Here is a 14,599-nt window from a genome sequence, read left to right as displayed (position 1 = left end):
CAAAAGAAGTCATCGAATGAATAGAAGAAGTAATGTTTTCTCTTTTCCATGTTGATCTCTAGGCTAGCATGCATGGACACCTTGGCATGGGGACTCAGTACTCATGTAACATGTTGTTGTACTTATGGCCACTTGCAAGTACGAAAATGGCACAATTTTCCGAACTTTGAGGGTCCATAAGTACAACAAAGTGAATATGTATCCCCGCATGCTAAAGCATAATATGAGGATCTTGCGAGCATAATACGAGTATCCATGAAAGCATAATTCCATGATTTCGCGAGCATAATCCGCCGGAGCCTACCGGGGGGGGGGGGGGGGAGCAATCAGGAAAGATAGCAGAGGGGAGGGAAACTAATTAGTGGAATATGCTAGTGAGTCTGAGAGGGGGATTAAAAAACGGCGAGAATAAATACACAGCAATGTACGGAGCGTGCATCGCTTAAAAGAACACCGGATGCGACTCGAAGATATAGATACACACGGCTCCGCTAACCTTATATCTAGGAATAGAACAAAAGAACGACTTGGACAGACCTGGCGTCCGAGAGGCCGCAGGGTCCTGTGACCCCGTCGCCTCGTCCGAAAACTCAGGAAGAAAGTGGATACAGAGAACAGAGGAAATACGGGGTGGGGAGCTGCAGCAGAACCCAAGCGGCACCGGGGGAAAACGACCCGGCGCATCCACAGTGCGCTTGCAGCAGTAGCAGCAGCAACAACAAATCATATACAAAACAAATTAGCTGTCAGTGGAGCCAATGACTGAAGACAGAGACAATGTACAGATGCTAGGGCAGGTGACAACAAGAATCAATGATATTTCAAGGTGCGTGTGTGTGTGTGTGCGCTCTGCTGCCACATCAAGAACCCAGATTGGGCGAGAGAAGTTCAGGACGGCAGCGAGAGAAAATCAAACAAAACCGGTTGTTGAATTAAAAAATTTGGAATATGCATACTACACGTTCTAAACACAAACGGACGGTGCCCACTGAAACGGCAGCAGTAAACTATGTAGAATAATTCTCTAGTGCCGCGTAGGAATGCGTAACATGCCTCAATACAAAAAAACACCCAGAGGCAATGTCAGCGCTGGCACAGCAAGTTCTATCCGGGCAATCTCACACAAGCCTGAGAGTGCATGTAACTTACGGGTACATACAGGAGTAAACTCGTGTCCGCTCCACGGTGGTCGACAGCAGCAGCAGCCGCACTCACTCAGCACTTGGACGAGTGGTAGTGAGAGCAGAGCCAGTTGCCGGAGCTGCGGCGTCGGTGCCAGAGCAGCGTCTCGTTGAACGTCATCGACTGCACCTGCGGGCTGCTCGACGCCTTCCACTGCGTGATGCGCGTCAGGGTGATGCACGCAGAGTCCGCCGAGTACACGTGCACGTGCGGCGACTGCAGGCTGCTCTGCATGGCCTGCGGCTTCTCACGGTTCTCAAGGATGAAACGGTGCGCGTCCAGGCCGTGCAGTCGCTGCCCGCTGAACTCGTGCAGGTAGGACGTCATGTCGTGTGCGCACAGGAACGCAAACGAGTTCCAGTCGTTGGAATCCCAGGCGGACATCAGCTGCTGCGTGGCGGCCACCACCTCCTTGGTCGGGTCCGAGTAGGACATGGACGCCGGCGCGCCCGACGAGTGCTCGACCGACCGCTCCGGGATCAGAGAGTTGCGCGGCGTCCGCAGGCTCACGCCGTTGGCGCTGGGGTCAGCCTTGGCGTGGGTCGGCGAGATGAACTCCTTGGCGATGGTCTCCAGGTCGGAACGCGACACGTGCGGGCCGGACGCAATGTTGTTGGCGTGGTTCATTCTGGACGAGATGATCGTAGTCAAGATGGCGCCCTTCAGCTTCTTGCGCGCGTTGAAGCGGCGCAGACCCAGGATAGTGTGTTGGCGGTGCACCTTTCCGGCCACGTGCTCCTTCTGGCAGATCCACGGGTGTTTCAGTGCTTGGTCGGCGGTCAATCGCTCGTTCATGTCCACCTTGATCATCTTCGAGATGAGGTCCTTGGCATCATCGGTGACGCTGTCCCACTCGGGGCTGGGGAACTCTACGGTGCCGGCTCGAATCTGCGCGTACAGTCGGTGCTGATCCTCGTCCCAGAACGGCGGGTAGCCAACTAGCAAGATGTACAGAATCACACCACACGCCCAGACATCGACTGCCTCGTTGTAGGGTTCCCTGCGAATCACCTCTGGCGACAGGTAGCCAGGTGTGCCAGCAAAACCATACCACGTGTTCTCGTCCTTCAGCTGAACAGCCAGTCCGAAGTCGGCCAACTTCACCGGCGCGCCCTTCTTCCTGCTGGCGAGCAGGAGGTTTTCCGGCTTCAAGTCGCGATGGCAAATACGATTTCGATGGCAGTAGTACACACTCTCCAGAATCTGTTGAATACAGGTGCTGGCATCCGATTCGCTGTAATATTCGCGAGCCACGATGTCCTCGAACAGCTCTCCACCAGTCACCAAGTCAAAGAGCATGTAATGAACTCCGTCGTCAAGGATTGCATCGTACAGGCGAACGATGTTGGGGTGGTTCAACTTCCGGCAGATCGTCACCTCACGCTCGAGCTTCTGGAGCTCGCGCGATGTCAGTTTTGTGTTGTTGATGATTTTCGCAGCAAACACCTTTGCAGAATCCTTCTTATTCACGCACTTTCGGACGACACTAAAGGCGCCCTTACCCAGTTCCTCCTTCAGATCAAAATTACTGTGGAAGCCGCACGACCTGAAGACTGTCACCATGGGTGATCGGTTGGGCGAGGCACTTCTAGATGTAGCCATGTTGAATAGAAATCCGTAAAAGCCGACTTCAGGGACTTTTCATTCCAGAACTGTCCTTACTACGGTAAGCTTAGCTGAGCATCCAACAGAAAGAAGACTGGGGTGTGAACACAACGAAGATACTGACTGTCGAAATTTCAGAACTTCCCTCTCCGGAAGGCACAAGTACTGAAAAAGCTCGCGCGTTGTCACAGGCTGGATATCGAAGCAGCAGTCCACAAGGTGGAAAGACAGGCGCCCAATCTCTTCTACATTCGCGCGCTGTCACTCTTTGAATTTGCCACCTGTCGTACGGAAATCTCGCGTACACTGTACTTGCCAAACCGTCGCGTACCCAGAAAGAACAGCCGCGCAAATCATGCAGCATGCATATGCGCATATGCAAGTTTTACCCGGGTCGTCGAGCGCGAGGGGAATGAAAGAAAAACCCAGACCACGATGCTATGCTACCCATCTACAGCTACTCGTCTACGTAAGGATCTTGTAGACGACCATGCATTCTCCTGGTTGAGTGGGTGCAGGAAGGCAACCTGTGGGGTCTGGTGTGTTCATGAGGTGCATATCGAAACATTCTCCGAAGAAGTAGATCTACTTACCAGTGACGATAGGGCTAGATATTCCGTACAGTAGTCGGCGAAGAGCAATAATTGCTCTTTCTAATTTTAGTACCAGGCACTTGGAGTATTTTCGTACTTTTTTGAGGAGTACAAATCGGCGAAAATGAGCTACAATACACGAAGTACGTCTACATTGTAGTAAGCTGAAATGAGGTAGTGAACAGGACTGGTTTAATTTTCAGCAGTGTTGTTGGCCGCGACCCTGTCCTCTGATATGTCTGTGAGTAATGAATGGTTATAGCAAAATCTCCCGGTTTTCCAGACATTATTTCTCCAGCATACTTCATCCCACAGATGAGGCTTTGCACATACATGTACAGACAAGAGGTCAAACTAACTTCACTGTATTCAGTTCTCATTATTAATACAGTCATGTATGTTGTTTTCTCAGTAGAATCCTCACACTAGGAATATCATTATTGTTATTATTTGAAACTCGGATGTTGAGCCATAAATAAATGTAGAAGAGACTGTATAGTATCATGTTACAGTGATGGAGAGTTACTCTTAACTCGTATCCATATGTCCTTTTCTCTTCTACATTTATGTTATTATTATTATTATGACAATATGCTTGCGTGTAGACATATACACTCACTGTAAAAGTGCAAACGTGTCCACAGGACATCCACGGACGCCTTTCATACATTACAAGCATGCACGCCGTTCACATATAACGCACGTACATGTACCGTAAAGTACCGTTGATCCGCCCCCACGCCATGTCGCTTCCCAGCTGGGTTTTCGGCAGGGGGCGGGAATTACCGTATTTTTCGGAGTATACCGGTAGTGCGCACCTTTGTATAACGCGCACCCCCAATCTTCATTGAGCAGTCCGTGCGCCAAATTCAAAAAAGTCGTCTAGAAGTTGCACTTTTATTTGCAACCGCGGGAAATTTGAGAGGTCTGGAGAAGAATATTCTCAATGGGACTCAAAATTGACAAACAAGATGACGACCAGCGCTCGAGCATAGTACCTTTTCGCCATTCCTTCGTGCATGATACCTATTCTAATTGATAAACACTACCCTCATGTTTCGTTTCATGCGCAACGGACGAAGCGAAGTGTCTTTTTTCGTCCACGAAAGAAAGGTAAGGAAATTGTCGTCTTCGCGACACCCTTCGGATTATTTAGTGGGGCATTGTGGGCCAAGGATATTTTTTCTTTTTCTTTACAACTGTCCCCAGGTACTGAGACGGCGCTGATATCCTAGGAGTTCTGTTAGTGCAAAATGCCAGGTTACTGACTTATGGCGAGGTTTGTCCACCCAAAAATATGGGAGATTTCTTGGATAACATACACACATAATACAGTGAATGTTATTGCAGTGGGCATCCAAAACGGTTGAACCAAACAAATAATATGGTATGATACCTAGAGGCTAGGCACACAAAAATCACTCAGGAATTGGACGCAAGTTCCGGGACCTTGGTGCGTCATTACACCCGGACATTGAATGTTTGCCGGCGCACGGCTTTTGCTTCACCACTTCATACAAGTTTACGCACTCACTCAATTCGAAAGACTGGAACGAGACCAAACCGAATGTGACAACTAAGAGCGAGTTGTGCATTTGTTGGAACAATGTTCGGGCATTGCAAGAAGGATATCAGCAGGGTCCAACAATGGCAGCAACAGCACCAGGTGATGATGGAGTACCAAGGAGCTTGTATCATGCACATTACAGTGAGCAACAAGAGAAACCGTACTGTGGTACGTGAAATCAGAGCCTGGGCAGGATGATCGACACTGTACACTGTGCTACAGCGCCTCAATTGTGCGAGAGAAAACAAACAGACCAGCAAGCACAGATCATGAACTGGTACTCAACAATGACAAAGCACAAACCGCACAGCAAAGTTACAGGGCATAGCCGAGCGTTTTGTTGCCAATGAATTGCTTGAGAAGGGAGCAGTATTCCTTGTAACATTGCATGGAGTATACGAGAACGCAGAGTTAGAACCAGGCGTAACAAGGCAAGACGGCTACTGTACAGGGGCAGGCTTGACGATCACTTGCATACTCGCAATTTTGGTACAACCAGGAAATTAGGCATCACGTCATACCGAAGTGGCTTCAACACGCTACATTGCATTCATAGCTGTACGGTGAACCTGTTACACGAGCTTCTGTGAAACAGACAGCATGCCAATGACCTGCAAGCACCAACAAACGCAGCCGGTAAAACAAACGCTACATAACTGCCCAACATAAACTTGTACATGCTGATGAGTAGCAAGAATGTGCTTGATGTTGGAAGTTATGCTCGCATATTTAAAAACATGCATGGAAAAACATCAATGACATTGTTCACGAACACAACAGAAACATCATACAGGGAGAGTAAGTAATCCTTCCTCCGTTTTGTATATGCGCACGCGCGCGTGTGGTAGATAAATCCGTTTGGCATGACTTTCGATCGAGGTTGCGTTCACCGTATAGATAGGTGAACTCGAAGCCAACACCTCTCACTTTCGCTCTACTGCCCCTTTGGGGCCGATGCGATCCTTGTGCTAAGTTGTGGTAGTGGCTCAACAGAACAGGACAGGTGTGTGTGTGTGTGCACACGCGCGCGTGCGCGCATGTGTGTGTGTGTGTGTGTGTGTGTGTGTGTGTGTGTGTGCGTGTGTGTGTATGTGCAAGTGTGGTTTCTGAACTTTTCTCACAATCGTATAAGTTTCAAATTTTCGTGAAAACCCAGCTACACTGTGACCGGTACAATCGCATGTCGTTTACTAGTATCTGGCAGTCAGTCACATGGCATGTCGGGTATCCAACAGCACCGCACTGACTGCTTATAGACCTTATATTTAGTATTTATAGTCCTACTTCAAGTAAATGTAGACAGTCAGCATCATGAAAGTTGCCAATACGTAGAGTTAAATACAAGCCAGTCTCTAGAGATGAGCACGACTGTTCTCAGGGTAATACTAGTGATAAATACAGGTACTTCGAAGTACTGTCTTTTCGATCTGTTAAGTTAACACAAGATGGCTTTGTAGCTTCAGTCGTCCAGAATATTCATTTTATTCCGCGGTTGCCGCATAATCGACACGCAACTGTACTTGTGCAAATCTCCAAACGCTACGTAATTGGCCGACATTTACTTGTCCACGGTGATGAGAAGCACGGCTCCTAATTTTTAAATCATGAAAGGATTACATATGCAGGTACATGCATACAATGTGCACTATCCTGAAGTCGTGCGCACATATTCAAAATCATTCACCGAACACAGAGAGGCGCACATACCGTAAAGTACCGCGAGAGCGCCCCACCTTGATTTTGCTGCAACAGATTTATATAATACAGCCAGGGAAAGGAAAATCGTATGGCAGAGTGCAACGAAGTTCGTACGGTGTGAGCAACTTAGTGTACTAAGGTCACACTAAGCAGGTTTTTGTGTGGAGCTCGTGTCCGCTCGAAGGCACAGATTGTCTGCAGAACGTGCAATATGTGTACAAAGTTCGTGTCGTATAACCTACAGACAGGAGACCACCCCCACAATACGACCCCGAAAGGACGAGATGGTGGGGCGCTCTGGCGGTACTTTACGGTACATGTAAATACGAAGGAACCACACGCGCAGCAAGGAGATTAGTCATTACTTTACTTATGAGTTGATGGATAGAAGTTTCCTTTCAGCTGACCATTACCACTCATGAAAGCAATAGTGAGTGCTGTTGTTCTGATTCACAGGTATATATTCGGCACTTAGCGCAATGTGTTTTCGAAGCTAGGCACACGATTTGCATGAGGAAATCATGCAAAGATGTGGCATAAGGCCCTACAAACATGACCTAGGTAAAGGGATGCCATTATTTGCATTTGCAGTACTTTGGCATAGGATAATTTGTGGATGATTGTGTTGATCAATTTCACATAATTTCACGACAGGTCATAGTTTATTTAGTGGGGTGTTGTGGGCCAAGGATCTACGACCATGTCTTTTGCATTTCGAACAAGTAGACACTTTCAACAATTCATACAAAAAATGCCTTCAGTGCAAAACATACCGTTCGGACACACCAGGCAGTCCTTTCCAGCCTTGATTTTCAAGTGCAGACGTATCCACGATGACCTTCGAGTGAACTGCGGCTTGGAACACTTTGAATACGAACCACACACTCAAACTAACTAGACCACCGCATAGCTAGTGTATTCACGGAGCCAAAGAAGTCTCCTTCTGCCCCCACAGGGTCTTGGTTAGTTCTCTAGAAGGGACGAGAGCCATACCTAAATTCAATAAATTCTCCAATTCCGAAAGCCTCAAATGAAGGCGTCTTGGTGACTTCGTTTCCCGCGGTTGCAAATAAAATCAGCCCTTGAGTGAGGTATATTATGGCACCGCAGGCCGCGCACCTGAGGGCCTTTCTGGAAGCCTTACTCGATCGGATAGAGCGAAACTGAGCACCCTGGGATGCGAGCAGTTTTTAGTACTCCCGGGTCCAAAATCTCACCACCAGGCCGGGCTGATCAAAACGTCTGCCGGGTCTGCAGCCTACAAACGTGGATCTGCCGACACTGTGCTGTCGACGACATGTCCGGCAAGGGGTCCTTGCGTGAAAGCAAGGAACGCTTTTTTTTTTCGTCTGGATATGCACTGTTGTTCGTCATGGTCAGCAATCTTCTTCGTTCGTCCTTTCCGGTTTTCCTGACCACGATGATGACAAGCAGCTCTCATGCTCAGGTTAGTGCTACTTGTATGTCTGGGCACACAACACATCTGAGATGCACCCACTGACGTTATCGAACTGAAGAATGCAGCAAGGGTTCCTCGGATTCTCTTGATTTCGGAACAAATTTCCTTCACTTTCACCCTCTCCGTCTCTTCCCCATGCCCTCCATGCATGCACAATCGAGCTTGCATTTCAAAATGTTGTTTTTATACTTTGGCAGTGCGTCTGCTACACTTTCATATAGAGTGAGGTCCTGTAAATAGGATCCAATATTGTTGGTGGTGTGTGTGTGTGGGGGGGGGGGGAGGTATGTTTGCAGCCAGGATGTAGGAATGACACTTCTGCGCAGCAGGTGGCAATAGTCAGAACTGGTCACTCTACAAATCCCATACCTGCCAACCTGAAATCGAATGACATACCTAGGCATGAAAATGTATACAAATGTAGCTCGCGGTGAGGCATGGAACTAATGCACTTTTGGGTGCCTATTACCGCCCTCGATGTCGGGACGGTCCCGGCCAAATCGGGATGGTTATCAGGTATGAAATCCCAACCGAGAAAACCATTCAATTTAAAAAAGATAAACTCGGCTGGAACGCCGCTTTTCTGGGAATAGAAAATTTGTAGTGCCACTTTCGGCTAGTCCTTTTTGCAAAAGTGATTCAGTGCCTCCCCAATGCTGTATGACTATGAGGGCCGGGACATAGCAACTTTCTGTATGCCGGGGGAGCGGGGGGGGGGGGGGGGTCATCGTCCGCAACATTGGTAGAGTTACGGTTACATTGTATATGTAGATACATGTGCATCAGGGATTCATAGCACCTGGGGAGACGACATGAGACCAAAGTACCCAAAACGTTGTGAGTTTTGACCCCATATTGGGTAGTTCTACGTGATCTGTGTTCTGTGCCGCTCTTAATCACAGGCTTGCTCTGTTAACCCCAAATGTCTAGATCAACAATTCTATAGACCTTATTCGATAACATGATTTTTAGAACTCGCCTCCAGGGATTTGTCGTAAGCTGGGGCATGCGTACATGAAACAAGTGGCAAGAAAGGCCCAGTTCGTACAAAAGAGTAGTAACATACCGGTATTTTTCTACTCCTATGTTCCCACACCGAGTCCTCTGTGCACTGAGTGCAGGTCTCTTGCCGCTCCCTGGTTCCCGGGACCCCGGTTCACGTGATTGTGACGTTTATCGAATAAGGTCTATATGCAGGCATGCATAAATCAACCCTTCCACAAGGACGGCTCAAACAGGCAGCCAAGGAATGAAAATTTCGCTTCTGGGGCTAGGGGTGAAACGAAGGCCTCAATTTGCCAAATGAACCTTCTCCATCGAAACGAATGAAGGTGTCGAATGATTCTTTTACCAGTTCACAGTTCCTGTTCACGCGCACTCCCGGGGGGGGGGGGGGGGGCTACTATGCACTTGTAGTGACACTTACCGTAAGCCAAGTTGCACCTATGGAAGCCAAGTGGAACATGACTAGTTGACTGTACAGACTACATTGTAGTACAGTATACATGCACATGTATACAGTGAAGATCAGTGCGTGCATGCCTGCCATAATCGTATGTTGACCTTCGTTCGAATTGAAAAGAGAGGGTCGTTTCGAAAAAGAAAAAAAGCTCAATGGAAGTATGATGCTGCTGACAATTCAAGACTCACTGAAGTCGCCTTTCTGGAATGGATCATGCGCTCTAGGTTCATCCTATTGGATATGGACTCAAATCATTGTTACACCATTCTTGTTTGGTTAGTTATTCTACATCACATAGCATGTACAGTCCACCTTGTGAATAATGTACCTCGGGTTTACAAAACAACTCGCAAATAACGACACAATCTTCAGATCTAGTGACCATTTGATTGCATACTTCCAACCTCACGAGTAACAACAATACACCAATAGCGACACTTTTCTCATTCACAATCGAGGGTCAATATTCCCCAGGTTGACTGCAATTGCCAATCAAACAGGAGGGGCGAAAGTCGACCACGGCTGAAAAGGCGTAAAGAAAATGTATGTCATGAGCTACATGGCAGAAGGAGGAAGTAGGTTTTCTGAGAAAGCAAGAAATAGAGCCAGAGGTGAGTGAACCACCAGGTCTGTCCATGCAGTGGATAGAATTATTGTATTGAAAGACAGGCTCTTTACGTCAGCTTGCTACTATTATACCTACATTTGCTTTCTGCCTTTTTCATGCAGGATTCTGAAAGCTGGAGCAGCTCTGCTTACCTCGACCACTGAACTTACAACTAACTTCCAACCAAGTTCAAGGCAGTATTATGATGAATCAAGCACGCTTGCCATCATTTCGTCATTGCAAAGTACATCGACAATATAGATTTGGTGCTAACTATGTATGATGTCAAGTGTGCTCTATGTATCTATACTACTGATTGGCCTACATTGTACTTATGTGGGCTGAGAGTAATCGATTGTGCTGTATGGCAGTTTACTTGCATGTCATAGATGTTCACATTGCACACAGCTACTGAATTGCTTTCTGTTGCACTGGCCTACTGCGGCCCACTGCAAATAGGTTGTAGTGGCATGGGCCATGCCATAATTATAGTAGTATACCGGTACTACACCAACAGTTTCACTGGTGCACTGTACTTACTGGTAGATCTACATCATGCACAGCCTTGTCACTGCTTTTCTCACTTTTTATTAATTTACTGTGCTGTACACAGTTTGGCACAGCTCTTCCACAAAGAGTTACTAGTATTTTCTTCTGCATACCTACTGTATACAGTGACATGACTGGTAACATCTATGGCTGTGAAATCACAAATTTCTGGGTTGACAGCCTCGAACCTATACGATTTGTTTCTAAGAACGTGCTATAACTATCATTCTATTAAAGTATTCTACTGTAGCTCGCAGGACATGGAGTGCAATTACGTAAAGTTTGGAACACCACTCTTCTGTGATTTGGATGTCAAATTATGAAATTCAGTGTGTGAGGTAAACCCATGCATTGCATTCACTGCTATAGTATGACTCGGGGTAAAGTGTTCCAACGCATACTCATTACAGTGAATAGGTGTGCGTTAGTTAATCGGTGCCCAACGTTGTTGCTGCTGGATAAGTTCATAACATATTCCGAGATAACTGAATCTACACAGCCATCTAATGTTCAAACATGCATCGAAGGGGCCGTAACGAGATCTGCAAGGCATGATTCTATACCTGTACTGTAAGACATGTATAATAACGAGGAAGTAAATCTAACGCTTTAACGGATGACATTTCTTCGTTATAATAAGGTCCGTTGAGGCCATACTGCTTCATATATGTTGTGTGTGGATATGCCGGAATACTGCAAGGTCGTTCGTTAAACATCTTCTCGTTAACCTATGAATTTTGGACAATCGTTAAATTTGCGACTCGTTATAATAACATGTCTTACAGTATTCGATGCTCTCTAGCAGGATATTCATCTGCCTCATTTTCTCTGTGCTGCATTGATGAGCGAAACAGCATGTTGTCCTCAGATTGAGTATTGTGTATGACAGACGTGTATGTAGTGGTAAAGCTCAAATACATGTACAACATAACAATCAATAACAATCCCCGTGTTCTACAACAGCACAAACCCAGCACCGCAATTCTTAATTTTGGGCTGTGATGTTCTTAGTATTCCAGGCTGGATGTTCTAGGCTTCCACGCTCTTGGGCGCACGACTTTACTGTGCCGAAGAATATTTTCAGCCAATGAACCCAGTGCTTGGTGGCAGATGAGTGTCATGGAACAGCATTTTGCATGTGGCTTTCACTACATGCACATGTACAACGTTCAATTGATTCGGAAAAATCAGACGAGGACTTTTGCAGTTATGAGCAAGGTCCCCACGAATGGTCATGTCACTTCACAGAATACATGAACTGATAGAGTAGACCTCGGTCCCCTCAGAGAATGCTTGGGGAAGTCGGTTTCAACTGAGGACATGTCCAAAACCATGCTAAGTACTTGAGCTGCTCATGAACCCCACAATTATCAGGCTCGCCGGAACCGGTCTGGTTGGTCAGGTTATCACCGGACCAACTTGTTGGCCACCAACAAATGTTTCCTGCTGTGGAGGACGTGTGTACCCGCCATATCACACACAAAGTATAAAAGGCCATGAAACTACCAGACCAATCAAAAACTGCTTCCGGCGCCTGATTATAGTACAGGTTTAAAAAGCGGCTCCATTTTTGTCATACATCAAACCAACTCTGTCATTGCTATGCTACTCAAAAAGAGTAGTGATGTTTATTCACAAATGAATCACAATGCTATCAGAGAAATTCAATATTCTCCAATTTTAGGGGCACTGCAGTACTATGCAAAAATTAATGCTGCTTGGTCATTGTTATGAAGCAGTCACTTCAGTACAGCAATTAAACAGGCTGATTATGTGAACGAGATTCACGGCAAATCTTCTTCCATCAGTGCTGTTTAGTCTTGAGTGGTCCACTGAGGCAGGAAAACAACCTGTTCGGTCCTTCCATACGAGAAACAGAAATAGAACATGTTCCAGGGTGGAGGTGGCAAGTATCGGCAATGTAATGCACCTTTAGGCCAACACGACCATCATTCCGACATGGATTCTCAAACACCTTCGCTCGTGAGAGTGCCTCAGAGTGGTATTCATCAACAGATGGCAATCCTGTAAAACACATGAAAAGACATAGCAGCAACACAAAGAAACCTAATGTTATAGAAACAAATTCGAAAAACAAAGTCTACTGAACCAAGGTACAACCACACTCCAGGAGGCAAGCAAAAGTGCATATAATCCGAAGGTTGCGATGCCTGTATGTATTGTATTAATATTTATGGATTCTCCACAGGCCTTAGCCTAAATCGAGGGAGTCTCTGCCATGCCACACTGGATACAACATGCTACCAGAATCACTTTCCCCAGTATTGATGATCTTTTCTTAGGGTGTTATATAAAACACATCTGTAGCCACTTCATCTTGCTCACGAAATCATACACCACCACACAAACGGGCCCTTCGGCTATTATACTTTGGGTGGTGATGTATGATATTTATAATCTATTGATACTAGGGCTGAAACGATTATATCGGTTATCCGTCTAATCGATCATTACAAGGAAACGATTTCGATTACGCTGTCTGTTTCGATTACGCGATTCTAAAAAATAAGAAACGTCTGCAAGAATCAAAAAATGTCATGTACAGCACTACTAGATACTGTACTTTGTCCTTTCCTCGTTTCTTTTTGTTGTCCATATGTTTTCCAGTAGGGGTGTGAAAAAATAAAAAAAATAAAAAACTGACTGTCTGCACCTGCACGTGATGTGCTACTGCATTGTGTAGAGTACCCGGTTTATCTGCATGTGTGTATGTACATGTATATGTGTATATGTCAACACGGCATGCTTTGTGCTGGTCTGGCGCGACAATTTCTGGGACACAGTAATCGATATCATAATCGATAATCGAATCGATGCAAGGGTAGGTTAACCGATAGTTGAAAAGTGTAATCGTTTCACCCCTAATTGATACCATATCCAAGTCTGACTCTCACCGTGAGATCCTGGCAACAATATTACCTGGTACATGACATATTCAGACACTGACATAAGCATCTTTTTGGAACAACACCTGTGCCTATCTGCTAGAGTAATGTGACACACATGCAGAATCAGTCATAGCTAATTTTACCCCCTCGCTGTTGTATGCGCAGACTCCACTTCGCGGTGTCAAGTACTCTTCTTTCGGTGGGCTACTCCACTCAGGCGTTTGTCTTAAAGGACTCACATTCATCCTGCAAACCTACACGACTTGCATAGTTTTCACTGTCGGCCGAAGTGCGTGCATTGCACACATTAAGATTCACTCCCTCCGTACAGGCCAGTACAGAGCTGCCCACCAATTGAGTCTGTTTTGCGTACTCAGACTTCTGATTTTCCGTATCTTGCAGTGTGTTGCGTACTGCCATGTACATTGCATGCATACTTGCACTACAAAGTTTTTTGACACACACATGCATGTCGGTGGCTGCATTTGGTAGTGTAAAACATGTGTGACTTGCACTCACGACATTATTTTTTTGTGCTACATGTACATGTTGTTGTGGTACGGCATGCACTCGCTTTGGTACAAGACTATTCATCGCTCAGCTTACACTTGCAATGCTTCTACACAGCTGGTTGATCCTCTTCGATTTTCTATACCATTTACTCAAATTCTGTAGTGCGGACAAGGAGTGATTTTCCGTACAAATACAGAAAAATATGGAGGGCTGGTACTTGGTAGCACTGCTAGTATGGTAGTGCCAGGCTAAGCTAGCTGGAAGATCAAATACTTTTTTGGTTCTTTCAGTCATTTTCACGACCTATATTTTCTTTATCATGATCCCCGGGGTGTGACGTTCTTACGAATTCAGAAACTAAGTCTTTCTAACCGAGTCTCACGTGCACTGTGAATTGGTTCTTCTTTTATTCACACTGCCATGTATCGATTCATCGCTTCTTCCCACGCGAGATC

The 14,599-nt window shown here is 46.2% G+C and overlaps 1 protein-coding gene and 1 long non-coding RNA gene across 2 annotated transcripts; both read right to left on the bottom strand.

Moving 5' to 3' along the window:
- Nucleotides 1–290: 290 nt before the first annotated feature.
- On the bottom strand, nt 291–3,048 carry LOC135812086 (calcium/calmodulin-dependent protein kinase type II delta chain-like). Its single transcript, XM_065325414.1, has one exon. The coding sequence runs from the start codon at nt 2,782–2,784 to the stop codon at nt 1,216–1,218; it is 1,569 nt and encodes a 522-aa protein (XP_065181486.1). The 5' UTR covers nt 2,785–3,048; the 3' UTR covers nt 291–1,215.
- A 1,806-nt stretch (nt 3,049–4,854) lies between these two features.
- On the bottom strand, nt 4,855–7,740 carry LOC135812085 (uncharacterized). Its single transcript, XR_010552747.1, has 2 exons — nt 7,419–7,740; nt 4,855–5,558 (listed from the first exon to the last, which is right to left on the bottom strand). It is a non-coding gene; the product is annotated as an uncharacterized LOC135812085 (long non-coding RNA).
- Nucleotides 7,741–14,599: the final 6,859 nt, after the last annotated feature.

The sequence above is a fragment of the Sycon ciliatum genome, chromosome 3 (assembly GCF_964019385.1).
Source record: "Sycon ciliatum chromosome 3, ocSycCili1.1, whole genome shotgun sequence".
Classification (NCBI taxonomy): domain Eukaryota; kingdom Metazoa; phylum Porifera; class Calcarea; order Leucosolenida; family Sycettidae; genus Sycon; species Sycon ciliatum.
The sequence above is the reverse complement of the archived record's forward strand: the minus strand, read 5'-3'. Positions and strand labels throughout refer to the sequence as shown.